Source organism: Syngnathoides biaculeatus, chromosome 23, assembly GCF_019802595.1.
Source record: "Syngnathoides biaculeatus isolate LvHL_M chromosome 23, ASM1980259v1, whole genome shotgun sequence".
In the NCBI taxonomy this organism is placed as follows: Eukaryota; Metazoa; Chordata; class Actinopteri; order Syngnathiformes; family Syngnathidae; genus Syngnathoides; species Syngnathoides biaculeatus.
The window spans coordinates 9,261,136-9,287,900 of NC_084662.1; the positions used below are offsets into that span (position 1 = coordinate 9,261,136).

At 44.4% G+C, this 26,765-nt stretch overlaps 1 protein-coding gene across 7 annotated transcripts in view; it reads right to left on the reverse strand.

Moving 5' to 3' along the window:
• The window catches only part of utrn (utrophin), a 137,973-nt gene that overhangs the window by 81,530 nt on the left and 29,678 nt on the right, over window positions 1–26,765 (reverse strand). For 5 of the 7 annotated variants that reach the window (XM_061811845.1, XM_061811843.1, XM_061811842.1 and 2 more), the window contains 34 exons: window positions 25,992–26,110; window positions 24,708–24,845; window positions 24,001–24,114; window positions 23,573–23,728; window positions 23,247–23,417; window positions 22,687–22,887; window positions 22,478–22,612; window positions 21,647–21,796; window positions 21,325–21,486; window positions 21,074–21,205; window positions 20,151–20,324; window positions 19,921–20,076; window positions 19,611–19,781; window positions 18,839–19,018; window positions 18,334–18,462; window positions 17,371–17,565; window positions 16,675–16,734; window positions 16,420–16,563; window positions 16,026–16,163; window positions 15,870–15,956; window positions 14,969–15,136; window positions 14,689–14,861; window positions 13,829–13,979; window positions 12,750–12,925; window positions 12,304–12,439; window positions 11,756–11,905; window positions 11,185–11,337; window positions 10,259–10,360; window positions 9,952–10,075; window positions 8,862–9,085; window positions 7,936–8,053; window positions 7,636–7,850; window positions 6,791–6,945; window positions 5,872–6,061 (listed from right to left, as the gene is read on the reverse strand). In XM_061811845.1, the coding sequence (XP_061667829.1) occupies window positions 5,872–6,061; window positions 6,791–6,945; window positions 7,636–7,850; window positions 7,936–8,053; window positions 8,862–9,085; window positions 9,952–10,075; window positions 10,259–10,360; window positions 11,185–11,337; window positions 11,756–11,905; window positions 12,304–12,439; window positions 12,750–12,925; window positions 13,829–13,979; window positions 14,689–14,861; window positions 14,969–15,136; window positions 15,870–15,956; window positions 16,026–16,163; window positions 16,420–16,563; window positions 16,675–16,734; window positions 17,371–17,565; window positions 18,334–18,462; window positions 18,839–19,018; window positions 19,611–19,781; window positions 19,921–20,076; window positions 20,151–20,324; window positions 21,074–21,205; window positions 21,325–21,486; window positions 21,647–21,796; window positions 22,478–22,612; window positions 22,687–22,887; window positions 23,247–23,417; window positions 23,573–23,728; window positions 24,001–24,114; window positions 24,708–24,845; window positions 25,992–26,110 (5,147 nt within the window). Of the gene's footprint in view, window positions 1–5,871; window positions 6,062–6,790; window positions 6,946–7,635; window positions 7,851–7,935; window positions 8,054–8,861; window positions 9,086–9,951; window positions 10,125–10,258; window positions 10,361–11,184; window positions 11,338–11,755; window positions 11,906–12,303; window positions 12,440–12,749; window positions 12,926–13,828; window positions 13,980–14,688; window positions 14,862–14,968; window positions 15,137–15,869; window positions 15,957–16,025; window positions 16,164–16,419; window positions 16,564–16,674; window positions 16,735–17,370; window positions 17,566–18,333; window positions 18,463–18,838; window positions 19,019–19,610; window positions 19,782–19,920; window positions 20,077–20,150; window positions 20,325–21,073; window positions 21,206–21,324; window positions 21,487–21,646; window positions 21,797–22,477; window positions 22,613–22,686; window positions 22,888–23,246; window positions 23,418–23,572; window positions 23,729–24,000; window positions 24,115–24,707; window positions 24,846–25,991; window positions 26,111–26,765 lie in introns of those variants that run through there. The other 2 variants (XM_061811841.1, XM_061811846.1) reach the window with 2 other exon arrangements.

Here is a 26,765-nt window from a genome sequence, read left to right on the forward strand (position 1 = left end):
AGAGCGATCTTTTTCATTGAATTTTTTTTTTTTTTTATTGTTGTGAATAGTTTCTTTGCATGTCTAGAAAATCTCTTTAGGAACCCAAATAATTATTATTGTTGTTAGTGGTAATCGCAGTAGTAGTAGTCAGTTGTGTTGCCACCCGTTGGGGATGTGCAGGAGGCCGCAATTGCATATAATGTCAGCCATTTCAAAGATGCAGGGGGCCGCTAAAAATTAGTGGGGAGCCGCAAATGGCCCCGGGGCCATATTTTTCACACACTTTCACACCTAAGTTGTAGTACAAATACATGTGGAAAGAAAAGCCTTAAAGTACAAGTACTGACTCAACTCTGAGTATGATTAAAGTAAAATGTAAGTACACAAATTAATGTTTCAATGTAAAAAAAAAAAAAAAAAATGATTTTTGGCAAAATCACACAGAAAAAATGTTTTTCCGTCTTTGATTAGTTTGTATAGTGCTTGTGATTTGATGAAAAACACTAAAAAAATACATAAAGAAAAAAAGCAGGTTGAAGAAATTGTTAAATACTATTAAATATGAGAGTAAAGCTGTAAATAAGAAAAAAACTACGACAAGTCATACAAATAGAAAACAATATAAAAAAAAAATCTGAGAATAAAGTCATAAAAACCATAAAAAGTCACAATATGAGCGTAAAGTTGAAGATAAAGTGTAATATTTTGAAAATACACTAATGCAAGGGAAAAAATATTCTGAGACAAAAACGTGAAATATGAGAATAAAGGTGTAAATCAAAGGGAAAACAATATGTTGTAATTGCAACAGGAAACGCAGAGATATAAGGGAAATATTATTTATATAAAGTCTTCACATACAAGAAAGTCATAATATCACGAGAAAAGAAATTGTAATTATTATAAGAATGAAGTGATAAATTACAGGGGGGGGGGTCTGAAAAGGAGCCCAAGGATGAAAATAAAATGTGCGATCATCACAGATCGATTAAAATTGACGAATGCACGAGACTAATGAAGCCCAAAGCAACCCGTCCAAGTCGTCCACGTCGTCGTCTTCAAACCGCCACGAGAACCTCACGTGACGCAATGAAAGTTGAGCGAGTTTGCCCGCAAAAGCAGCCAAAAGCAACTCCGCTCGCTCTCCCGCCGCACGTACCTTGCAGAGTTTCTGGTATCGCGGCGAGGAGATTGCCATCCTCTGGAGCCTGTGCAAGAAGACCACCACTTTCTGGAGGGAGGTCCGGACCATGGCCATCATTTTAGGACCGCTACAAGTCTGCAGCAGCCTGGCGCCGGTCCGCATGCTACCACTGCCCTAACCCGTTCATGGCACCGCCGCGTACCCTCCGTCTCCCTTCGCGAGGCTGTCGGACCCCCGAGACGAGACGAGGGCGACGCTCGCTCACGCCGAGCTCGGCGTGCCTCTTCCTGTCACCGCGCGACGTTTTCCCAGAGTCCTCACTTTCTCCTCCACGCCGACAATCGCGAGCCGCAAATCAGCTGTGACGTGCGGGAGGAGGGGCCGGTGAGGGTGGTCTGGTGGGGTTGGGGGTGGGGGGGTGTAGAGGAAAAAAAAAAAAAAAAGGAGCAACTGAGGAAAAGAGCAGCGGGAGGGGAAATTTTTTCAAAAGTGGCGAATAGGGCAAGAAAAAAGACGAGCTGCTCATCCCGTCTGAGAGCGGAGGAGACTGATAACGGAGGAGAGGAGACGGATGAGGGAGGAGGGCGGCGGGCGGCCAAGGCAGGTCGCGCCTCTTTTGTCCCGTGCATCAATGGAGAGGGCGGCTGAGTAATAACACGGATGATTGTCAATACGCGTGCAAAGGAGGAGGAGTTAAAAGGGAGCTTCCTGGAAGCAGACGTCTTCCGATATTTCTGCCTCGCGTTCCCCACGTGAAACACAAAACTCCTCTTTGGGAAACGCGAAAGCAGCAGCAGACCCCTATTCGGAGCCCGGGCCGGGTCGCCGACAGCTAAAATCTGCGGATGATTGACGGTTGTAATAATAGCATTGCGTTTTTTAGAGTTTGTTTTCCTCCCCCCCCCCAAAAAAAGAAAAACAAAAACTAAAGAAATTGGAAAAAAATGAGAAAAAAAATACATGGGTGCCCGACTGTGAGTATGCGAGGGTCTAATGTGGGAAATACCCCCCCCCCCCCACAAAAAAAAAGACAAAGTATGTCATAAAACAAAGGGGGAATAAAGTAATCAATAGATCATTTTATGGATCAAAAGTACTGACGTTATAGGTAATCAGTATTGATAAGTACTCAAGAGTGCAGAATCACACGAGTTTTGGTCTGAAAAAAAGTAGACTCGAAAATCCTTATTGTATATTACGAGAATAAAAAAAAAAAAAAGTCATATTTCGCACATTCACACAATGTTATGACATGATGGTAGTAAGTCATGCAGGTCACAATAATATGTTTTCAGATTATGAGGAGAAAAGTCAAATTACAAAAACTAATCAAAACAAAATCGCAAATTACGAGAAAGTGTAATGCAAGAATACCGCCAAATATTACGAGAACGAATGTGGAACCTTTTGAGAATAAAGTTCTAAAAATTCAAGAAAAATAGGTGGAATATCAAGAGAACGTAAAATATGATCTGCGAGGGATTGAAATTATAGAATAGAGAGAATAAAATGTGGATGTTGTAAAAAAAAAGAATATACAAGAAAACAAAGAGGTGATGGAAAAAAAGGGTTAAGTTTCAAAAAGCTGACAAGATTAGGACAGTATATTGTCATTTAGGACAATAACCCATCAATCCATCCATCCATTTTCTAAGCTGCTTATCCTCACAAGGGTCGCGGGAGTGCTGGAGCCGATCCCAGCTGTCAACGGGAAAGAGGCGGGGTTACACACTGAACTGGTCGCCAGCCAATCGCAGGGAACATCGAGACAAACAGTCGCACTCACAATCACACCTTGGAGCAATTTAGAGTGTCCAATTCATCTTGCATGTTTTTGGGATGTACCCGGAGAAAACCCACGCAGGCACGGGGAGAACATGCAAACCCGGAACCTCAGAACGGTGAGGCCAACGCAGGACAATAACTTTGCAAATACATATATATATATATTATTTTTTTTATATTATGAAGGAAAAAGTCAGAAATTAAGAGTCACAATGTGAACTAAAGTCATAGCAGTATGAAAATGAAGTCGCATATCATAGAAAAAGTCAGCAGTGAGAAACAAGCTGCCATGTTACAAGACCGATGTACAAGAAAAGCCGTAAGAATTAAGTCGTAACATGACTATAAAAAGCTCCGACGTGCCATTAGCGCCGCCGAGGCGTTCCTCGTGAGCGCAAATGGCGCTCATCCCCGCGCGTTTCATCAACGGCGCCTCGTAAATGGACCGCCGCGCAGCCGAGCCGGCCGCTCGCGCTGTCCTACTTTACGCGCGCACGTGCGCGTCGCCGCCACCTCCGCGGCGGGATAATTGCCGTAACGCTCGGCGCCGCGGGCGGCTCAGCCGGAGCGGCGGGGCGGCGTGACGCTCCTGACCCCGAGAGAGCTTGCGTAAGAGCAGCCTTGCCGCTTTGAAGTGCGGCTGAAAATTGCCAGCGCCGCGGAAGGAAAAAGATGTGCAACCAGCCTGAATACGAGAATACGTGGGGGGGGGAAATGGAGGCATTCGGCGTCAACTACGGCAAGCTGTTTGGCCGTTTATTCCCCATCCTTTGGGATTCAGCTCCACATCCGTCGGACTCGTGTGCTCTTTTTGTCAGAGCAATCTTCATTGAGTCGAGCTTTTTTCAAATTTCCATCGTAACCTTCCACAATAAGCGAGGCCAAAACAAATAATTGACGCCGACAAACGACTGCTGTAGTAATTATTAAAGACGCGTGCATAGACAGTGGGGGGCGGATTACGCTAAACTTTGTGGAGGAAGAGTGTTTGCAGAAGGTTTAACATGCTACAGAAGCGCGGTATTGACTTCCAGGGAATTACAACGGTTTTTTTTTTTTTTGTTGCCTCACTTATTGTCAACACAATCGGCGGCGGCAGCAGGTGCCGAGTTAGACGCGTGCGACAAAAGCGAAATGAACAAAAGGAAAAGGGCAGATAGTAAACGGGGTGATTAAAAAAAAAAAATGTATAAAAAGTTTCATCCAGCTCATGAGTGCTTTCCAATTTCATCGAGTGACTTTTCCGCCGCACTTGAACGCCATCCATCAATCTCGAGCACGGCGGAGATAGGAAGAGAGACGAAGGGGGCTTTAATTAAGGCATATGTCGGGGGGGGGGGTCCCCGGGGGTGCGGAGTAAGTCTTGTGTTTTGCTCGCTCGTCGCAGCCGCGGAGGCCACACAAATTCTGGGCGCTTTTCGTGATTTGGCATTCAGTGACAGCGCTTGCGTCGCACAACACTTTATGTGTCTCTATTCACTGTTCCCTCTCAAAAAGAATGAAAATGCCAAAATCTGTTCCAAAAAATGAAATTTACAAATGTATTGTAATGACAGAATTCATCTTATTGCAAGTTGTGAAAATATATACAGTCTTGACAAATTGATTTCAAAACTACATTTTGTCACACTGCATCAAGTGAATGGCCATTGTGCTGCTCCTTCTGGTGTGCGCGCCTTGGCCACCCGGGGGCAGCACAAAACATAACGCCGTTACGACCGTAGTTTCCGGCCTATAAACCGCGACTTTTTTTCCTCCCCACACGCTTTCAACCCTGCGGCTTATGTGGTGATGTTGCTAATTTGTGCATTTTCTCTAATTGCCGCAAGGGGGCACTCAAGCGGAAAAGGGAAGCGTGAGACCGCTGGAATATATGTGTCGAGGAAGTGACTTTTGCCAGTATGTTTTTTTTTTTTTTAACTGACCTGTTAGCGCTGTGCTAGCATGTTGCTGCTGTGTCTCAGTGATTTTTTTTAATTTATTTATTTATTTATTTAATTAATCGGTAAGTTCATTTTTAACCGGCCCCGTTAGCGCCGTGCTAGCGGTTGCTGCTGTGTCTCAACGATTTAGGTATGTTTTTTTTTTAAACCGGCCCTGTTAGTGCTGTGCTACCGTGTTGCTACTGTGTAGCTGCCGTGGCTGTTTTTTTTTTTTTTTTTAACCGGTATGTTTTTTTGTTTTTTTTCTTTTAAACCAGCCCTTTTCGTGCTGCCGTGTTGTTGCTATGTGAAGCTAAGCTAAGGTATTAAAACTTTGAAAAACGCTTTCTGTTAACAATCTTTCTTTGTAAATATCTTGTGTTTCAATGTGGGCACTTGCGGCTTTTACACTGGTGCGGCTTATTTAAGTACCAAACGGTATTTCCTTTACAAATGTAGTGGGTGAGGTTTATACACAGGTGCGCTCCGTAGGCCGGAAATTACGGTAATATTAGTCGTTGCAAGGATTTGTTTTGATCGACCAGAATTCAGAACAACTAGTGCAGTGGAAAGGACTTATTGCAGCAGTTGCTGAAAAGATCAAGACTTGGATAAAAGTCTCGTTCAACCAGGAGGCACAATAAAATGAGCATCTGCGACGCTTCTTATTTGAAACATTTACAAGCCCCGGAAACAGAATAAATACTTTCAAACAACTCATTTGGATCAGCCAATACCAACAAAAGGGATAATCCAACAAACTCACGAAATCCATTTCAAAACAAAGCCCAAAACATTGCAGTATGGACGTAACTACACAATCAAAAATGGTCTCACTTGGAAAAAGATAAAGATTGAAACCATCAATGACTCGAGCAACGCCGTGCGCACGATGCGGACGCGCTCGGATGACCCTCAACATGCCCTCGCATTGACACACCTGCGGACGCGCCGCGGCAGTAACGGAAGACGACGGTGAGATAATAGCTCCCGCCCGCGTACTCGGACGCGCAAACAAAGTTGAGACGCAGCTCCTACCTCCAGCTGTCGTCTCAGCTCCTTGACGCGCGCCGAGTCCTGCGACAGGTCCTCCCGCTGCGAGGCGTCGGCCAGCACGTTGACGTGGGTCTCGGCCTCCTGGAGCCACTTGAGGAAGCCTTCCAGCTCCCTGAGGGACACCTGCAGGCCCTTCAGCTCGTCGTCCAGCTGGCCGTGGCGGTCGTTCGCCCTGTACGCCATATTGTCACAAAAATATATTCAACCGCTAAAGCGCAGGTGTTAAACTCAAGGCCCGGGGGCCAGATCTGGCCCACCACCTGGTTTTATGTGGCCCGCGAAGCCAAATCTAGTGTCAATTTCCATGATTCTAGTAAAAATATGTACCAAAATTTCAAATTGTCATATGTCATAAATGATAAAGTTGAGCGATTACAAGCATTTTTGTGTTAACCAAAAGTGAATAGTTGAAAAAAACATTACCCTTGATTTCTGATTCCAAATTCATAAATTGATGATGTAAATATGATGAGATGATTAAATATTTTTGTTCCATAGTCATAATCGCCCAGGAACCGGAACAACAATGTGGCCCGCGAGAAAAATGAGTTCAACACCCCTGCACTTCAGGATGAGAAAGTCGGAAAAAAATGAATATTTTAGCCACCCCCCCAAAGTAAAATGGCAAAAAAACCTTTAAAGCTATATCTCCACCACCTTTGCACATTTTCAGCAATTATATTTCAATTATGTAAAATGTACGTAGAAACAAATATTTGAATCTGTTTTACGGGAACAGGGGCACTAACAGCTGCTTTAAAGCATCCCGCTGCAAAGCATTTAACAGCTCGTTGAAATATGTGATGGCCAAATCGGAACATAGCCACACAATTATCATAACTCATGCATGAAAGAGCCATTTAAAAAAAAAAAAAAAAAAAAAAAAAAAAGCGCTCGGCACCTGTTGTTGAGGTTGTTCCAGGCGGCATTGTGCGCGTCCATGACTTCTTTCACCCGTCGGGTGTCGTCGGCGGCGTACTCGCGCAGAAGATGACCGGACAGCTCGCTGAAAGCCCCCACCGCAGCTTGGCCCCGACTCAGCTCTTGTGAAAAAGCCTGCGCCGGCATAAACATCGTGAAATTATGATACGGCCCCGAGAGATCCATTTGCTATGTCATTTTACATCAGTTTTACTCAGTAGTCGTGTCAAGATGATATTGGAACACTTTTAATAATCTAGTAATAGTCTAGTGGTTTATACTGCGGTCTTGGCTGCAATTCGTCACCGTTGGGTGACGAGTTTGCTCCTCCGCTCTCCGTTGCCCTCTAGCGTTTGCCCCACGTAGCGCGCCAGAGGCCCTGACGGGGCGCAATTTGTCATGCGTCTCGCACGTTGCCGACGGCTTGACGCGGGTCCGCCGATGCCTCAAAAGGATACTGCGGCGAGGTGATTCACTCTCCATCTTGCACTTTGAAAATCACACTTTGACTTGCCCTGGTAATTAAAGCTGCGAGCGGCAAAAAAAAAAAAAAAAAAAAAGACAAAAGTGGGCCCTCGGTACCCTCCACGCCTGTCTGGAAACTCCGGAGTTGCGCAACTGAGCCTGATCCATCCGTCTCGTGTGTGTGGTCCGCATTTGATAGGAGTAAGAAATTTAAAAGGACCCCTGGAAATGGCCAAAATTCTCATAAAATTGGTCCGTGAGATGTTTGGACTTTTTTGGGGGCTGGGAGGTGTCGAATCATGTCACTAAGTCAAGTCTTCAAGGGCTGAATGAAAGAAATTCCTCCTGTTCCCGTCTAACCTTGCTGTCGGCCAACTGGACGGTCAGAGGGTCGCCCGACTCTCTGGACCGCCGCAGCATGTCGTGGAACCATCCTTCCTTGTGTCCAATCAGAGCCTGCACCTCCCGCCGCTGACCCTCCCACCGATCGCTGTGGCCAATCATGTTGTCCAGCTGCTGGAGCCGGGCCACCACGCCGTGCTGCGTGTGGTCCCACTGGTTGCGCACCCTCTCCACTGGAGACACGACGGCCATTAAAAAATGTTAATGAGAAAAAAAACAACTAAACAGGAAGTGCGGTGCTCGTTGAGTAGCGCGTACGTTTTTCTGTGATGGACGTACGCACATCCAGGTTGGACGTCTTGTTTTTGATGTTCTGCGCCAGGGTGAAAATGTCCTCCAGCTGAGGATGACGCTGCTCCAGGTCGCTTCTGGTCACCTGGCAGGAACAGACGATGCATTTGCACAGTTCAAATGTAAAAGCTTCTCGCGCTGATATGCGGCAATAATCTCTTTATAATTTTGGACTTATTTTGTATGCACGTGTAATATGTTGGACATCCGCTATCGCATCATGGACAGGATTTATAAACAAAAAAAAGTTCTTCTTTTGGCATACAATTTGTACTGTGAGACCTCAAAAATTCAAAGCCTATCCGATGGATGCAGAGTCAATAATTTAAAAAGAAAAAGTACAAAAAAGTGGGGAAAAACAGAGCAAAAAAATTAGTCCATATGTAAAGAAAATGAATTGATATAAAATGAATAAGTAAATAAATACAAAAGAGATTCAAGCATTAAAAGACAAACATTTAAAAATGGCCAAAAATGAATAAAATCATAGATTAAAAAAAAACAATATTTAAAGATTAAAAACAAAAGTCAAATGATACAATAAAGGAAAAAAATGATCGAATAAATTTGGAAGCAAAGTTGCTATTTATCGTCTGTAAAGGAAAATAATGAAAATCAAATGGGGCTTGAAAATTTGAAGAAAAAAAAAAAAAAAAGAGGATGTCATGGTTAAAAAAAAAAAACTAAAAGTAAAAAATTAAAAGAAAAAAAATGGAAAAATGTTTACATTTACTTTCCTAGCATCTCAATGGCGTTGTAGGACATAATGAGTGCACTATTCTTGCTTCACATTCGAACAGCAACACAAAATGATGTCGTGGAACGCGACCGATTCTCAACACGGCCTCGGACGAGATCGCGCTAAAACTTGGAACGGAGAGCGCCGCTGTCACCTGCAGGCGCGCCACGGTGGTCCTGATCTCCTCGGTGTCGCCGACCGTGACGATGTTGGACTTGAGCATCTGCGTGATGAGGACCAGCCAGTCCGCCAACTCGGTGGCCGTCTCGTTGAGGTCGGTGGGCGCCACGGAGTCGGGCGTGTGCGGGGTCTGGTGATGGGGGTCCTCGCTCGCCAGGCTGGCCATTTGGACAGCCGAGGGCACTGAAGACACGGCGACTGCAACGGAGTGACCCCGCCCCCGACGGACCGAACGTAACGTTAGAAGCCGTTGGAAGGTTTGTGATTAGCCATCACTTAATGCCGGTTTGCATTAAAAATGCATTCATAATTAAAGTTAGGTGTGTTCCAATTCATTTATTGCGTTCAAAGTGTGTGGGAGGGTTAAAACGAGATAAAAGCAAAGGTTTTTGCCTATCATGTGATCAGCGCAAGGTCATTGTCGAAACGTTTATCGAAATACGACGGGGTGCATATTAACGATGTTCCCGAGCGCGAGCGCCAAATCGTGATGAATGACGCTCACCGGCGAACGCGGCTCGCCAGGTGATTTGTAATTTCAGCAGGCATTTTTCATTTCGGAAATTAAAGCTCACCTCTTCCTCCCCCAGTACTGTATTTGTAAACACCAAATGGTTCTGGTACTCCTATGCCGGCTGATGATTCATGCAACACCAACACAAAATGTGTTGTATAATGCATATAATATCAAAATATTCATGTAAAGGAATATAAATTACAAGTAAATCTTAAAAACGTTGAGGAAAAATAAATACATCAAAGATTGAAGTGTGCGATAAACTAGTTTGCGCCAATGTCACGGTCTTTTGACACAAACTATGTTTTCTCTGCCTTTTTTTAAGTTTAAAAAGTACTGTTTTGGTTCAAAAAAAAAAAAAATAATAATAAAAATAATCCCATGTTCTATTGGTAGAAGGTTATGGGTTTTTGTGTCAGGTGAAAGAAACGGAGAAACCAACGCCGCTGACAATTGGGGCAACGCAACGCTGACTTGAAAGAGTTCCAGTTTCACTGAGGCCAAAGATTTCCGCCGCAAGGCGCGTGAAAACGCGAGTGCCGTTTACCGAGTTGCTGGTGCTCCACAACGCGAGTGTGGTGCAGCGTCCACGGGGAGACGTGCGCCTGCAGGGACTCCCTCAGTCGGCCATCCAGAACTTTCCAGTCGGCCGCCAGCTGCTCCACTTTGCTCTGCGTGCGGCCGCCGTGAAACATTCACAGGATGAGATGAGGAACAGCGCTTTCATAAAACAGCCAATTAAGCCGCAATCAGTTCCAAGACAGAAAATGACCTGCTGCAATATAGTGTAATTACACAGTACTGTGAATTTCGGAGCGCTTATTAAATGAATCACACTGCGAGGGGAAGGAAACCTTCTCATGAGGAGACAGCTGCTGGCGTCTCTGCAGTTCAATGGAGTGGGCCAGGAGGTCTTCCAGGTCCTTCTTCCTGTCGTTCATGGAGACCTCCAAAGCCTGCAAACAATTGGAGAGGGTTCACGTGTTTTCGGGGATGACTCTGTGAATACAAAGTCCCTCCCGCGGTTCGTCATTTATTACTAATCTTGAGTAACAGACAGCAAAATTAAGTAAGACTGATGTAGCGTAAATATATTCCTGTGTGCATTGCAGTAGCGGTTGTTTGAATACTAACACAAATTCACAAAACATCTAAGCTAATTCCACTAGCCTGTAGATAGTGTTTTTGCATTTTATGTTAGCATTAAGCTAGGGGGCTTTCGCTAAGCAAAACTACGTGGTTTGGTTGAAGAGTTATGTATTTAAATGTACAATGTTTGAATGCCTCAGCTTTTCACAGCAAACAAACTGAAAGGTCTTTGTAGCAAGCACGCTTTGCCTCTTATTTGGAGATTTCTGCGAGAAAAATCTTTTTGTCATTTCCTCAAAGTGGCAGTCGAGTATTTCCTGGCAGCAAAAGATTACAAAATACATATGGATAATACAGAACACGTCAAAAAGTGTAATTTTAACAAGTATTAATTGGTTTAAAGCGTGTGAGTCGCATATAAGTTTGCTGCTCCCGTTTTCTGGAACTATTTACAAAAACCACTTCACTTACTATGATTGCTGATTGCGTTATGTTTATAAGACATTTGACTTTTATGAAAGTGCTGTGTAAAACTGATTAATATTACTCACGATTTGGTCTCAGATGCTTGGAAGTTGATTTTAAATTTTTTCAAGTCGGAGATTTGTTTTTTTTAACTATTCTTTATTTTAAATCTTAAAAAAAAGCAAATCAATCAAACTATTGGGATTCAGCGTGAACGGTACGGGACCTGCGCTTGGCCGGGACTCAGGCCTCGATTTGTGATGGTCTGGTGCGTGATGACCACCCAGTCGGTGAGCCGGTTCATTTTGTCACGGAAGTGAGCGTGACTCTGCAGGTCGGCCTCCACCTGCCCGACCTTGTCCAACAACTCGTGGGTTACCTTCAGGTTGGGATTCAAGAATGCAAAACGGGAGTTTTGGATGAGTCAAAGGAAGAAGAATATGCGTTTTTTTTTTTTTTTTAGATCAACACATGGTTGTTGTCGAGTGGAATACTTGGACCTCTAACATCACTACTTAGCAGATTATCAAAAAAAATAAAATAAAAATAGCCCTCTTGCATGACTGTATCGTTCAAGTTGGCATTATGGCTTTTAATGCAGTCGTGTCAAGTTACACACCAACAGGGGCACCACCCAAAATAAACGGAAATTAATCTGCACGCATTTATCGTTTTGGTTGATCTGTTCCTCCTGCAACTACGATGATCCATTTTTAACAAAACAAGCGTACTCAAATGCAATCGTTTTCACATATATTGTCCAAAAAAAAAAAACATGCAGACTTTCAATCTCCCACCTTGCTCCAGTTGAGGTTGACGGCTCGGAGTTTGCCCACGTGGTGGTCTCTGCTGTGTGCGCCGACAGCGGGGTCGGCCAGGATCTGCGGGCCGTGTTTGTTGAGCCAGCCGAGGAGTTCATTCTGCGCGTCCACCTCCACGGCCAAGGCCTGGGAGGGAAGACGCTCGGGGCATTTATCTCATCAAGTGCTATTGATCTCAGGAAAGGTAATCACATTGGCCCGACTGGAACAAATCGTGTAGAAAAAAAACCTGGGCTGAAACTTTCGTCAGTTCAAAAAAAAAAAAAAAAAAAAAAAAAAAAAAAAAAGAATAGTGGCTTTCCCTCCAATCGTCACGCTACCTTAATCAGTCGACCGCCTCACCTCAAATAACAGCCTACTTTTTTTCCACTTGAAGAAGTTAAAAATAAGGTTGCACAAATTCTCATTGATTGAGGTCATTTCATTCTCACAACATTGTATCAACCACAACTGCACCGTTCTGGTTGCCTTCGAAGATGCTTCGGCTCTCACTAAGGTCACTAAAGTCCGTATGTTGTGCCTACCTTGAGTTCTTTGAGGTTCTGGTCAGTGGAGGAAACGGGAAGCGAGACCAAGGCATTTTCCGCCTGCTGCAGCCATGAAGCCAAATCCTCGCTTCTCCTCTTCAGCTCCGCCAGGGCCGCATCCCCTCCAGTCAGCCTGCAGGCCAGACATTATTTACCCAGATTAGGATCTCCACCTCACCCCCCCACCACGATCACCACCACCCCAGGTAGCAGACTTAATCCTGAAATTTACATTTAAATTAGCATTGGCGACTAATTGACCGCACCGATAAGGAAACAAAGCGGATGGGCAGGAAGTGCTGACCTCCGTGCTGTACTACACCGGCAATCCGAAACTTAAACTAAACGTAATCCAGTTGCGGAAATGATGGCGTTACAAGTGTATATATATCGCCATCATCGCTCTTTATTTGCATAATATCCGCTACAATTTCACCCCGTACCTGCGCTGTCGTTCCACAACCTGGCGCTTCACAGCCCTCCAACGCTGATTCAGGGCATGGAGTTTCTCTTCCAGCAGCGGGCCGTCGGGAGAGGACAACTGGCCGCTGATGCGCTCCCCCGCGCCCGTTAGGCCTGCCAGGACGGCCTGGTGGCCGGCGAGCCCGTCCTCCAGCTCCTGGGGGGAAACGGACGGAAAGATTCTTACACGTCTTACAGTTCAAATCCAACAAGGTTGAAGGGGAACCACACCCAAAATGTCAAATCGTTTTTGTCCCAATTTAATGTGCATGTTTTTGTGATCATCAACTGTATGCTTGATTTTCTTTTTTTTTAACTTGAGTTTTTCAAGAAAACCGTACAGATCCGAAGCATTACAACCTCTACTTTTAATCTTTAAGCGAAAATGTGGGGGAAGAGACTGAAATTTACATTGTTGCCATTCACGAGGTGGCCTCTGCGTTCCAAAACAAACGGCAGATGTGCAAATCCCGAGTCATGTAGATCAGTCACATGCACAGCGAGCCAAGTCCACGTCTCGTACAAGTTTTAGCCAAGCAACTCCCAAGATATTAGACTCCGACTCCGCCACCTCTGTTAATTAGTGTCACTTAATCCCGTCAGCCGCTCTTAAAACCTGCGAAAATGCATGTAAACAACTCGGGAAGACCGCGCGTAGCTCGAGCTTTCGGAACCAAACAAAGACGCCGTCTGGTCTTCTCTTGTGCATAATCAATTTGGATCAATTGTAGTTGTTTGTTTAATATATGCATAACAGAAACAACACGCCTCCGCCGGGAACGCCGTTGAATTATCAAAGAGCGCCTAACAGGCGCCGAATAATCCAAACACAGTCATAGCATAACTTTGGGGATAATGATTAATGCGTTGAACTCATATTGAAGGAAGCTTCATCACACCAGCTGTACGATATACAATTTATATCATTTATCTGTCATGGGCTGTTTTGTTTTTTTGTGACATGCTACATCTTACAATTTACTACACACTTTTTCCTTTTTATAAAGTACATGTTTTGATAGCACTTCGTGTTTCTAAATGGAATTCATCTTCTGCAGACCTCTTGGTGGCGGCGTGCTAATTCCAGGTCCAACTGTCCCTCGGGTCCGACGCCGTCCGACAGCAACCTCTCCGTGTCGGTCAGCCACTGGCTCAGGTCGTTCATGTCGCAGTGGAAGTGCCTCCACTCCTCAAGAGCGCGGTCAAAGCTCCTGCGCCACCAAAACACGTGCGTCGTTAATTAAAACCGAGTGAGACCGCAATGAACCGTGATGTGGCGGGGGAACACTGCACTTTGTTTCGCTTAATGGTTTAGTCTGAATGACTGCAGGGTGCAACCATTTGAACTCCGTCACTAAACACCCATTGTCGGGAAGAAGAGAAATTTGCATATCGAGTAAATAAACCGCCAGATGGAAGAAACAATTTTGCACGGGACTGATGGACCACGAGGGTTATTTCCTGTAGGGGAGCAAATGTGATCTGTTAAAAGGAGCAGCGTGGAAATGACTTTTGGATGGGTAACCTTATCCAATGAACTATTTATTTGACTAGTAACAACGGGCCAAAGTTGATGTAATTACTGAAAATCACCTTATTGGTTCAGCTAATAGAATTCCTGATAAAGGTTTGCAACCGTTTGTGCCGATGAGCCGATGCCAGGCTTCACAGTTAACGTGGACATTTGACTTCTAAAGCAGTCAATGGCAGTGAATGTGTGTTAAGTGAGGTGTGGAAAAAGGACTGGAGGGGCGGGGGGGTTTAAAAAAAAAAAAAAATCACTATTTAAGAGATTATTCACAGAGGTAAGCAAAAACACGTGAAAATCGAGTACCGTGTTCCCTCTTTTGAAATAGAAATGTTGCCATACAAACCGCAAAACCGAATGATGGTATATTTCAGTGCACGCCTCGCGCTCACCCTTTGCGCTGGTTGTACATGCGGTTGAGGCGGTCCCACTCGGCGTTGAGCTGCGTGAGGGCGTCCTCAATCTGGGAGACCTCGGCGGGCGACGCGTCCCGGATGACGTCCGGGTGGCGCTCGTGGATTGCGCTCACCCGTTCGCCCAGCTGCTCCAGGTTGTCGTTGATGGTCTGAAGGAAAGACCGAAGGATGACCAGTGCACCAGCGGTAACCACCGCGCTTTAACCAATATTTAGATCAACAAATTGTCGTTTGTGAAACTGAAAGCTCGACGGACCCCGAGTGTGTCCTCCTGGCTGGAGAAGTCTTCGTAGAGCCCCCCGTTGAGCTCGGAGGAGTTGAGCAGCAGCTCGCTGTCGGCCATTGCCAGCAGCATTTTGTTGACGTCCAGCAGGTAGCTGGACTGGCTCTGCGAGGGGCCGCGGTCCGCTAACGACTCCACATCCTGCACCACACACACAAACAATTACAGTGCGCCTTGGCGTCGGAACGCACTCAAACTTGCACAATTGGGAATTTGACTATAATTTTGCTGACGTATCAAACTAGCGTCGATGCGCCTCATTCGATCTTCATTGCAGCCTGCATCAAATTATTAACCGTCTTTTTATGGGGGGGCTTTTGTGCTACTTTCTCTGAGAACAGAAAAAAATAAGACCATGCCAATGAAGCTACGAAAAAAAAAAAAAGATGCACTTAAAACGGAAACAGACTCCTTGTAATTTTGTCCAGAGTGTTTCAGTGTCGCGACCAGAAGGTTTAGTTATAATGTTTTAATGAATCCCACTTCTCTCTTGCAGTAGCCAAATCAGATTGCAGCTGTGTGTGTGTGGCCTGGCCAGAACTCAAGTGGGATTCATAACTAGCTCATCAGTACCGTACTAATATTTCAGGTACATGCTGGATGATAAATTTTGACTGTGAGTAATTTTTACATTGTCTGTGGTCAATCGAATTGCTTCAAGTGGCTCAATAATTGCAACAGAGCTAATTCGTATTATGCTAGCAGGGCCTTTTTTTGGGGCAGTTGTTTGTCTGTTTTAAATCCAAAAGGTGTCATTCTCTTTGTTTTATGGCTTGATTTCTCACGAATGGTGGTTAATGTTTATAAAATAAATAAATAACAGCAACTGGGTCACGTTGAACTTGGGAAAAAAAAGCGATCTAACGGAGCTCACCTCAGGCGGAACGTCTCTTATCTGCTGGGTGATCATGCGGGAAGACGAAACTACGTCGAGCTGCCTGCTTCTCAGGACCCTTAACTCCTAAAAACACAACAAGTTAACAGAAGCGGACAACGCCGGGTGATATCTGAATAAGAGTGCGTGTCTAACCCTGTGCGAGGAGTACTGGTTCTGGAGCCGGAGCAGCAGGATCCTTAAGTCCTCCCTCTGGACCTCGTCGGAGGTTTGCTGCAGCAAATCTTCTCCTCGTCTCAGCAGGTTTTCCACGCTGGCTTTTTCCTCATCCATCTGGACACCAGACAAGCCAGGAGAGGAAAAAAAAAACTCAGACAATATGTATGAGAGACTTCATACCCGAGAAAAGAGAAATTTCCCTTCCAAGCCTCAAACAAGGTTTCCTGACTGGGACGTTGACCTCGCTTCCGATTGGCCAGCTTTGTGCCACTGACGTGATTAGTGTCATAAAAATTGATAAGAACACTTTGTTTCGACTTGGGCCTTCATAAAAAAAAAAAAAAAAAAAAAACACACAGTACAATGCTACCTTGTCGTCATCAGGGATCTTCTCAGGGTCCTGCTGCAGAGTCTTGAACATATCCTGGAGTTGGGCCTGAAACTCCTGCACCTCACTGGATAGCAGATCTTCAGTCTGAGTCTCGACTGAGGTCTCCAGGTTTGGAAGAACTTGCTAAACACAAAAAGTTGGAAAATATATCTTTGATCATTTTGTTCATTTTTTACGATTGCAAGGTAGTGGCTAGCAAGAACATAGCGACATGCGTGCAGTCAGCGATTCTACCTGCTGAGGTGCTGCTTGCTGGGTCACGTCGACGCCTCCTGAGTCCAAACTGGTCATCATCTGCATGGAAACACATTTTTAATATCCCCCAACACTTGACTGTATAAGGTTGCAAAGAGGTGGAAATGTCTAGTAAGTTTTGAGAGCTTCCAGTAAAGGTCAATTAAATATAAAAAAATGCCACACATAAAACAAACAATAGAGCAACACATGTAGACGGATAAATAGTCAAAGACTTTAATTCTTTAACATTTTGAGGGGAAAAAAAATAGACTAATACTACTGCATATTATCGAATATATTGTGAAACACTTCTTCCTGTATCTGTGTATACTGCCCCCAAGTGGACAAGATTGTCAGAGTTGCACAATATCCATTGAACTGAAGTGAACAAAAAAAAAAATGTGGCAAAACCTATTTGTTGACAGTCAATTTAATTGTGTCATTACTCCATGTATTCTTATAAAAGTGCTACATTTTAAAGCATTTTTCCCCACGTATGTTGATTTTTAGGGGAGGCTAGAATGAATTAATGGCAATTCAACTCAATTCAATGGTGAAAGGTTGCTTTGAGTTGCAAGCACGGTCACAGCAGGAAAATTAAACTGCCATTTCAAGGCGCCGTTGTAGTCCAAGTTGGAACATTTCAATGGAAATGATGGGAATTTATGAGAATTAACTGAGAATTGAATTCACGGGAAAGGCACAGCATAAGTCCACCTGAGCAGTTTTGATGTGCTGCGAGACTTTGTCGAAGTTGCAGTTGATCTCGGCCAGCTTTGGCTCCACTACGTCTCGGCAGGCGGGCCCCCGGCTGGTCATCAGGATGACGGCCTGGTCCCGGACGCTGTCCACACGCAGACCGACGTCCTCCAACTCCTCCAGCATGTTCTAATGGCACATAATCGGTCACTCCTCATCGCATATTTTAACTATCGCGACTGGGTCCGAAGCCTATCCCTTGCAATAAATGGGGGTTAACAGTGCCATTAAAATCATAGTATTTGTCTACAAAATGTGTTTTTGTCGTCAACTCAAGCCAGCAAGTGAACGATCCCAACCTAATTGCCATCCTGGCTTTTTGCTTCAAATTAATTGCTAAAATAGCAACATTTAGTTGACAGCCCTTTTTGTTTTGTTTGGTTTTTTGCTGGCGTGTTAAATAACAGAACACAAATATATAGATTTGAACGAGTGGCAACATTTTTGTGATATTAAAAAAATTGCCAAATTAATTACCAATTTGTTTCTAGTTCTTTAACAACCAATTAAAATGGACGTTTGAAATAATTTAAGCATTATTGAATGAAAACCATTACTGGGGTACAGATTGGTATGATTTGCACATTCACAAATTATTCAGGTTGTTAATGCATTCAGTATTATTCAGTCAGATGTGTTTAAAATAAAAAATACATTCAAAACATAACTGTGTACAGTACGCCTAAATGGTGACACCATTCATGAACTGTTTGCTTAATACTTGTTAATCATTTACTTTTTTTTTTTTTCCCGCAACCAAACCGCTATGTCATTAAATAACATTTTATGTGCCAAAGAGTGAGCCACGTTCACTTCTACTGCTTCAAAATACAAGGAGCTCAAAATGGCAACCATATTGGAGTTACCAGACAACCGTCGGCGTCAACCACTTCTTACCTTGACCGCTTTCTGGCGCTCTGCCGGCTCCAGCCGCTCCACCTCGTCCAGGTGGATCTGAGTCTGGTAGAGCCACGTGCTGATGTGGGCCAAGTTCTCATCGAAGATTTCCACCTCATTTTGGTGACTCTGCGTCCACAGACGGACTCGGTGAAGCAGCGCGTGGCACATTACTCAACATTACTTGGGTATTTGTACCGAGGAAACGTCAACAATTGAATGGTTGAGATATTTAAATGTGAAATGCATAACACCACCATAGAGATACTATTTGTTTGCCTGTCTATGAAATTTCCCATTATGAGTTAGCAACAAGCTTGTGGACTTTAGTGGATGCAAACTTCCGAAACTTGTGAGGTCACGAGTATCTCAAGGTACTGCCGTTCTTGCGTTTTCCTTGTACATCCCTCCTCTTTCTTGCAAGGAATAAACTAGAAAAACAACTTTTAGCCGTGTTTTGCCAGTGTTCAAGACTTGGATCTCGCCATAATCACGACAAACCCACCAGCACAGCGCTCAGCCAATCCTCGATCCACGTGCGGACTTGGGTCCAGGACTCGTTGAGGCCGGACAGTTTGTCTTCCAGTTGGGTCTCGCTGCCCTCCACCAGCGTCTGCAGCCCGCCGCTGGTCGCCATGAGACTGGACAACTCCAGCTGGCGGCAGTCGGACTCCTTCAAAAGGCCCTGGTCACGCCGCAAACCACATTTGAACATTTTAGTACTTCTATAAGAGCTTTATACAGATTTACAGAGATTATAACAGTAGTATCAGAGAAAAGATGTTCTCTGGAGCATCTACCTGTCTTATGTTGCGCCCTACTGGCCAAATTTAGAAACACACGGGCTGCAGGGTGCATTATGTATGAATGCAGCCTGCATTAATTGACCATATCTAAACCTTGCAACTTCTCTTAAAACCTTCGAAATACTGTACAATAAGAATAAGTGGGGTTTAATAATTACAATAATATCTAATAACGTTAAAAATAAAGGTATCAGTGATAATCTATAGATGGATGAAAACCGATCTTCTTTTTTAGACAATCATGAATATTTTCCTTTAACTTCCTAATATTACAACTTTCCTCCTTGAAAAAAAATACTTTTCTCCCATGAAAACGACTACATTTTTTTATTAAAATACACATCTCGTGTTTTTTTTAAAGAATACATAGCTAAAAAAAAAAAAAGGAATTAAAAGAATGAATAAGTATTATTTTTATTACTATTAGTATGAGTAGTACTAATAATTAGTGCGTTATTAGCGTGTGCTCACATTCGCCCAGCCAATCTCAGCATCGATGTCTGCCGGCATGTCTCCGCTGTTGTTCTTCTGCTGGAGCGCGGCCTCGCTGGTGGTCAGCCACTCCTGCAGAGCGGCGGTCTCCTTGTGGAACTTCTGCGACAGAGACAAGGCCTTTTCCAAGTCCTGTTTGCCCTCAGTTACCTGCAAAAGCCCAACAGATAAAATTCAGAAATCAACAAAGTCGCAGCAATTGTCACATTTGTAGAATCGTGCTGTGCTCCCGGTTTACGGCGCCGAGCCGTCGTTCACGCCTCAGTCAACGCGATTGGGTTCACTGCACCTGCGCCCCCAAGTCGTTGTAAAGCAGTTTGAGAGCAGTCAGCTGCTCGTCCATGCCCTTGGGGTTCTCCGTCTGCTGTTTCTGCACGATCTGACGACCCGTTTTTATCACCGTCTCCACCTCCAGTTTCACCTCGCTCAGCAGCTTGTACAGTTTCTGCGCAAACAACCACCAGATTCGAGTCGCGAGTCAAGGAACCGCTGCCGGATTCACACCGGTTCCGGTCTCACCATGCAGCCGTTGAGGTGGGACTGGATCTTCTCTGGCTCCAAATCCCTGACGTCCAGAATGTGCAGCTCGTCCTTGGCGCCGTCGAGAACCCTCTTGCAGTCCACCATGCGCTGCTCAAAGTTTGCAGGCTTCTGGAACAGCTGGTACTTTGTGGAAATTTCTCGCAGTTTTCGCTGCATTGCAGGGAAAGCATCAATCATAAGAATTGAAAACGTACAAGACGACCAGCAACTGCTATGTTTGTACTTACTAAAAATTGCTTAACGTGTGCATTTCCATTGTATTAATTCTATTGTCCCATGTGTAATTACATATTTGTTACTGCACATTTACATCTTTTTTGAAAGTTCATTTTCAAAAAAATTCAAATTAAAAATAAATAAATACCCCGCCGGAAAATACAACATATTTCCCCCCCAAAATTCCTTTTTTACTTTTAGTACCACTTTTCTCTTCAAAATACAAATTTACTCCAGAGACTAGCCAAATTTTCTCGAAAAAAAAATCTAAAAGCAAGAAGACATTTTTGCGAAAAAAGTGCAAAAAATCTAAAATAACTACTAATTCAATTTCATAATATTATGACTTAAGTATTTTTTTCTTTGAATATGTAAGACTTTATTCTAAAAAGATGAGCACAGTATTTCTCCAAAAATTGGATCCTGGAATACAGTATCGATATTTTTAGCAAAAATACAACTTTTTTCTTAAAACTACTTTCATCTTGTGTTTTCCCCTTTTTATCGACAAGGCTATATTTTTTTTTTTTTTTCAAAATACACAACTTTTGTTGTGATTTCCAATGAATTGCGATCCATCATTTGGGTGTATGTGGCAGCCTTTGCTAGGACGTTTTTGCAAAACATATGTTGAGACACAAGAAGTGCAGTTCAACGCAGTCACCAGGAGGGGTCAGCGTTACCTGAAGCTGATCCAGCATGGTGCCACCTTTGGCAGCTTTCCCATCAGTGGCCGGCAGCGGCAAGTTGGCCACGTTCCTCCTCCGCATCTCCTCCACAGTCACTTCGTGGGCAGCGATCTCTGCCCCGATGTTCTGAAGGATGTACCCAGTCAAACAATTTCACATTTTTTTTGGGCACGGTTTGAGAGCCACCGTGTTCAATTATTGCAGTCTCCGTCACAAGAGGCGCCGCCCACTGCGGTGTGGCGTACCTGCGCCTCCTGCGGAAGCTGCAAGGCATCGATGCGGTCGGTCAGGTAGGACGTGAGGGTCTGATCCAGGTGAGAAAGAGACTCCTGGAGGTCTTGGAGCGCTTGCTCGTTTTCCTTCAGTGTGCCGAGCTGCTGCTCGAGCCCCATCTGCCTGTCGACAGCCTGCAAACAGGAAGCCAATGTTTTTTTCCAATTAAAAATGGATTTATTTGGTGCAGGCATAAACCCTGATTGGAGGTTCATCCCTTTTTATTCAAGACTACTTTCGATTAAAACTGTATGATCATAAAAATGAGATTAAATTAAACTTAAAAGTGCTCACCTGGTGGTTGAGCTGCTCATAGCGGGAATTGAAGGCCTCGAGTTTTTCGCCGATAAGCTCGTCCAGGATGCCGCCATCGATCAGCGTCTGACCCAGCTCCCGGATTTGCGTGCGGTTGTCCGCCGGATGGCGGAGCACGCCCTCTAAACTCTGGCCGGCGATTGGACGAGCGAGACGAGGACGTGAGGAAGCGAGCGATGACATTAAGCAACGTCGAGGAAAATGGTCAAAACAGATCGAGAAATTAGAAAAGAAGCGGGAGAGAATGGACGGTCGTCGTTTGTGTGATGTCATGTAGTGGACTTTTCTTTTGTTTTTTTTTTGAGGGGGGCTGGCATTGTCTTTACGAGTTTGCATCATCTTTTTGAACAATACAGCAGCAGAGGGTGAAGCAGCATTGTGACGCTAAGTGACTTTGACAGTGATGCTCTGGGGAGGCTACAGATATAGCAACCAGACAGACAGGCTCGGTGTTAGACTCTCTGCGAGAGTACAAACCATGAGGACTGAAGTCTTGGGACACACTCACAAGGACATTTTGGATAATATGCTGCTATTTTAGTCATATTTGGATGCTGTGGTAAGGAAGAATTTATAACAGGAAATACCATAATAATGGGAAACCCCATGGACAGGATAACAAATAGTATCTCTGTGACAGGATCATAAAGCTTTAAGCAATGATTGTCTAAGCACAAACGGTGTAGCGAAACGTGAAGACGGACAATATAACAATACTCACAAGTATACTGTTTATCGTTTATCCTGTGAGAAAAAGGAGGAAGCAATAGAGGAAGAAAGAATGCAAGTGCGTCCACAGCATGTTTGTACCTCAATTGCTTCATGCACCACCTCTGGGCTCTCTGGTAGACTCTCCGTGGCTTGCACCTTCTCCTCCAAAGTGTTGAGCCAGGATTGCTCCATGTCCAGGTACTGCAACAGCTCCATCCAACACGACCAAACCTCCTGCATTACGCGCAACATTAGTTGCACTTTCCCCCCCACCGGTGATTCCCAGGCAAAACTGCAGGCAGGTTTACCTCCAGGGTGCGGCACTTGCTCTTGAGACGGTCGCAGAGCTTGTTGTAGTTGCCCAGAACGCCCTCCAGTTGTTCCGTCAGCCCCTGGCCACCGCTTCCCCCTCCACCACTTGGGGGTGCCGTTCTGGACGTCAACAGGTTGATGCTGTCCTTCAGGATCTTCACTTTCACCTCCTTCTGTAGCACTTCCTCTTTAGCCCTCTAGGAGGATGTGGATTGTTGGAGTGACAAGTCGGTTATTACAGTGAACCCCCCGATAAATTGCATATTTTTAACCATTTCTTCCACTTGTTCTTTATATGGTCTCTCTATATTGCAGATTTTCACATGACGGTCTGTAACATATCCTGGATGAATTTGCAAGAATACATTCTATGTGGCATCAATAGTCTCAACACACCATTATGTTTAATATTACGATTGTGCATTATCGCCCGCTACTGTCGACTGAAAATAACGCCTGGACTGTTCTCATGCTAGCATCAGGACGGATTGATGATGTCATGGTTTGGACCGAAATCTTTTTTCTAAATTTTCGTTCACCATCCGTTCTGTGTCACCTTCATTTCCTCCAGCGCCGCCTCGAGCTCTTCTGGACTTTTGTACTCAAAGTCCCTCATTAGGAATTCCTCATCCACTTGGGCCATCCACTCCTGCATCTCCGCCAAGTCTTTCTTCAGGTTCACTTGCTTCTCCTGGCTCTCTAAGAGACGATCCTGCTGGCTCAGCAACTGTAAAACGTACAACTTGAGTTATTACAAAAAAACAAATGAATAAAAAAAAAATCCAAATTCAGCAACTCTCCCAACTCGTGGCCCAGATATCAAAAACATGGCTCGCCACAGATATTTGCAAGCTACAAAATCGTAGTGATCGGCGTTTGCACCTGTTTCGAAAGAGAGTCCAATCGACTTCGGAACTCTTCCGCCGTGCTCTGCCCCCATTTGGCCAGCCCCGGTACCGCAGATGCCTTCACGGCGCTCACGCTCTCGTCCATCTGCTTCAACGCACCCTGTACAGACTCCATCTCGTTTACATATTCCTGCATCAATAAGAGAGACACAAACCCAATTAAAAATGTTGCCAGCAAAATCTCATGAGCTGTAATAACCAACTGACTATACAAAGATGATATAGATTTTATTGACACCAAATATCTACTGCTTAACAGTAGGTGTTTATTAGTGTTGCAGAAAACCATTTAGCTTCAAAAAGAGAGCCACGACTCGACATGATGTGGTCCACAATGGTCCAATTGCAAAACCGTGTTCCTAATATTGTGTCCGGCGAGTGAGGGCGATTTATTCTTCTGACCTTGCAGTGACTCAATTCTTCTTGTAAGCTGCATGTGTCACTCGACCTCGTCGCGTCCCAGGACAAAAGCTCCTGAACCGCCTCCGACCAACGCTCCACCTCCGCCATCTGCACCTGAAGGCGACATCACTTTGTGACTTGAAAGGAAACGAGACCAGAAAAAAAAACTGTAAAAACTGCTTTTCATGAAAAGAAAATGTCAAACAGATAGACCTCTGTGACTTTTCAAACCATAAAACAACAAAAACACGACTGAAGCGCACCTTTTGATCGCAAAATAATTATTTACAATTATACAAATAAGAAACACGAGAGCGACATTAAGGCTTCTACTCAAATCCAAAACGATACAATGCCACCATCTACAGGGACCTCTTCATTATTGCAGTGGTTTACCTACCTGAATTTCCCTCATCCTCGTCTACCCACAGAAAAACATACCTGACGAATATATACGTCTATGGCAGCAAACGATTGGATTCCAGCTGACTGATTTAAAAGTGGCCGTGAATGTGGGAACTACATATAGTGTGATTTTCGTGTCGTCAAATGTGTCTGTTTGACAAAAACATTTCAACTGCAGTTTGATACAAGCACTCTTGGTCTATGTTTTGAAGAACTGCAAGAATTAAAGTGTGGCTGGCAGTGAAATGCATCCCCTGGGATAAACGGGGTTTTCACTGTATTCCAAAAATTTGCACTTCTACCTGATAGTCCTTCATGCTTCCCAGAATGCACTTGAGCGTGGCCAGCTCCTCACGGGCTTTGGTGGAGAGCTCTGTCCATCTTTGCTGTTCTGCGGGATACGAGGCTTGCTGCGTTTGCTCAATATCCAGACACAAACCCTAGCGAGGAAACAAAAAAAAAATTGTTTTAATGAATGCACTTTAGAGCTCATTTTACACACTTTTTGTTTTGCTGCAATTAACCTGGATTGAGGAGCATCACAGGTGGAGAAGATACAAGTTTTTCCACGGTTGCTTAATGTTAGGTACACCATTACACTACTTGTATACACCCCATTAAAAAGTTCACTTTCCACAACTGTCCGCTTTGATTATTTTATCCGGTACTGTAAACGACTGAAGCATATCACTTTGGGCTTGTTCCACACTACGTGTCGTGCCATAAGACTGGATATCATGTCACGTCATGTTTCCTTGACACTGAAATGCGTGCTGCGAGTCAGGGCGCAGTGCCCAGAATGTGCCAACTACCAAACAACCCCCAGCTCGCCGGGACCGCCGCCATAACAAGAGCTCAGAGTGAGCTGCATTCCAACGTGGGGTAAAGAGAACGACGAGCGGGGGTAAATAAAAAAAAAAATGTACAGATAAAAAAAAAGGACAAAGCGACATGCACAGTAAGCAGAGATGGAAAAAGTACTGTTTGTACTTGATTTAAAGAAAGAAAAGAAAGAGTAAAAGTGAATAAAGTACAGACTGAAATGTATTACAACTATATATTTATACGGTATATCATCCATTGGATAGGTACACCTTTAAGTAAGTATACAGTCCAGTAAATCTAAGTCTGCTTGAAGATCTACTGATAGGAACACAAACACACCAAACAAAGTTAAGAACATTCCTTGATGCAGACGTCTGATACAGGGCAGAAAGAAGCAAGAGGCTGACAAAGGTCGGCTGATGGGGGCTGGGAATTATGATGTCGTTGATGGAGAAACATACTGTACACGGAAAAGTACAGGGGGGGGGGGCGAATAAAAACATGCTGAACCATAAATACAACACACTTAAGAGGTATTGGTTACTTTTTGCAAAAACTACACAGCTCTTTTTTCCCCCAAAACAGGATTTTTCGATCGGACAATTTATTTCCACTTTTTAAACATCCAGTCCGCCGGCACCCATTTTGTGTAACCTCCCTTCATCATAATCTAATATTTCATTCAAACTCGGTAGCCATGAAATAAACATTGTTGAATTGAAGTTGTAAGTGAGGCTGAACTCATCCGTGTTCCCACTGACCTGCGCTCGCTGCACCGCCGCCTCAGCGGTGGCAACGTCGCAGACGCCTCGTTTCAGCGCGGCCAGCCTCGCCTCCAGGCCTTCCACCAGAAGAGATCGAGCCCGGATGGCCTCGAGGGCTGCAAATATATTAAAAAAAAAAAACAAAAAAAAAACACAAGACTTCTTTTGAGACGTCTACGCCTGCTTTCCTACCACATGGGGGTCAGCGAGAGGTTTTGAGGAAGTGCTCATGTGAGGCTTCCCACCCTGTGTTATGTTTGACAGCTATGTATGTTCAAACAAAGCTCATCATTATGCCACGGAGGAGCCGACACAAAACACAACCCCTCTACTACTTGAGATGTTGACGTTCCTTTTACCCTCCTGTTCTTCTTCGCAACTCGTCTTCCTTCCGACGTAGTCATTAGCAGGTGATTTCAACCTTACATAATGTGACAGTGTTCACATCAAATATTCACAGCGCTTTAAAGCCTTATTCCAATCTTTTTCCCCCCCTCAGGATTCTGAGACATCCCCATAAAGACGACCTTTTCTTTTTAACTCCCTGTAAAGTTAAAATAAATGTTTTATAAATTTGACACCCCGGCAGGCGTGTCTGTCCCCCCCCCGCCCACCACCACCACCACTTTTCTGCTTCTCTCAGTAACATGCATGCACTCGTAGCATGCAACGAGGCACTCGTAGCAGTAACGCCAGCCAGAAGCCTCGGCCCACACTATGTAGCTATGTCGCTAACTATGTTGACATAGTTTGCTAGCTAAATGCACATTG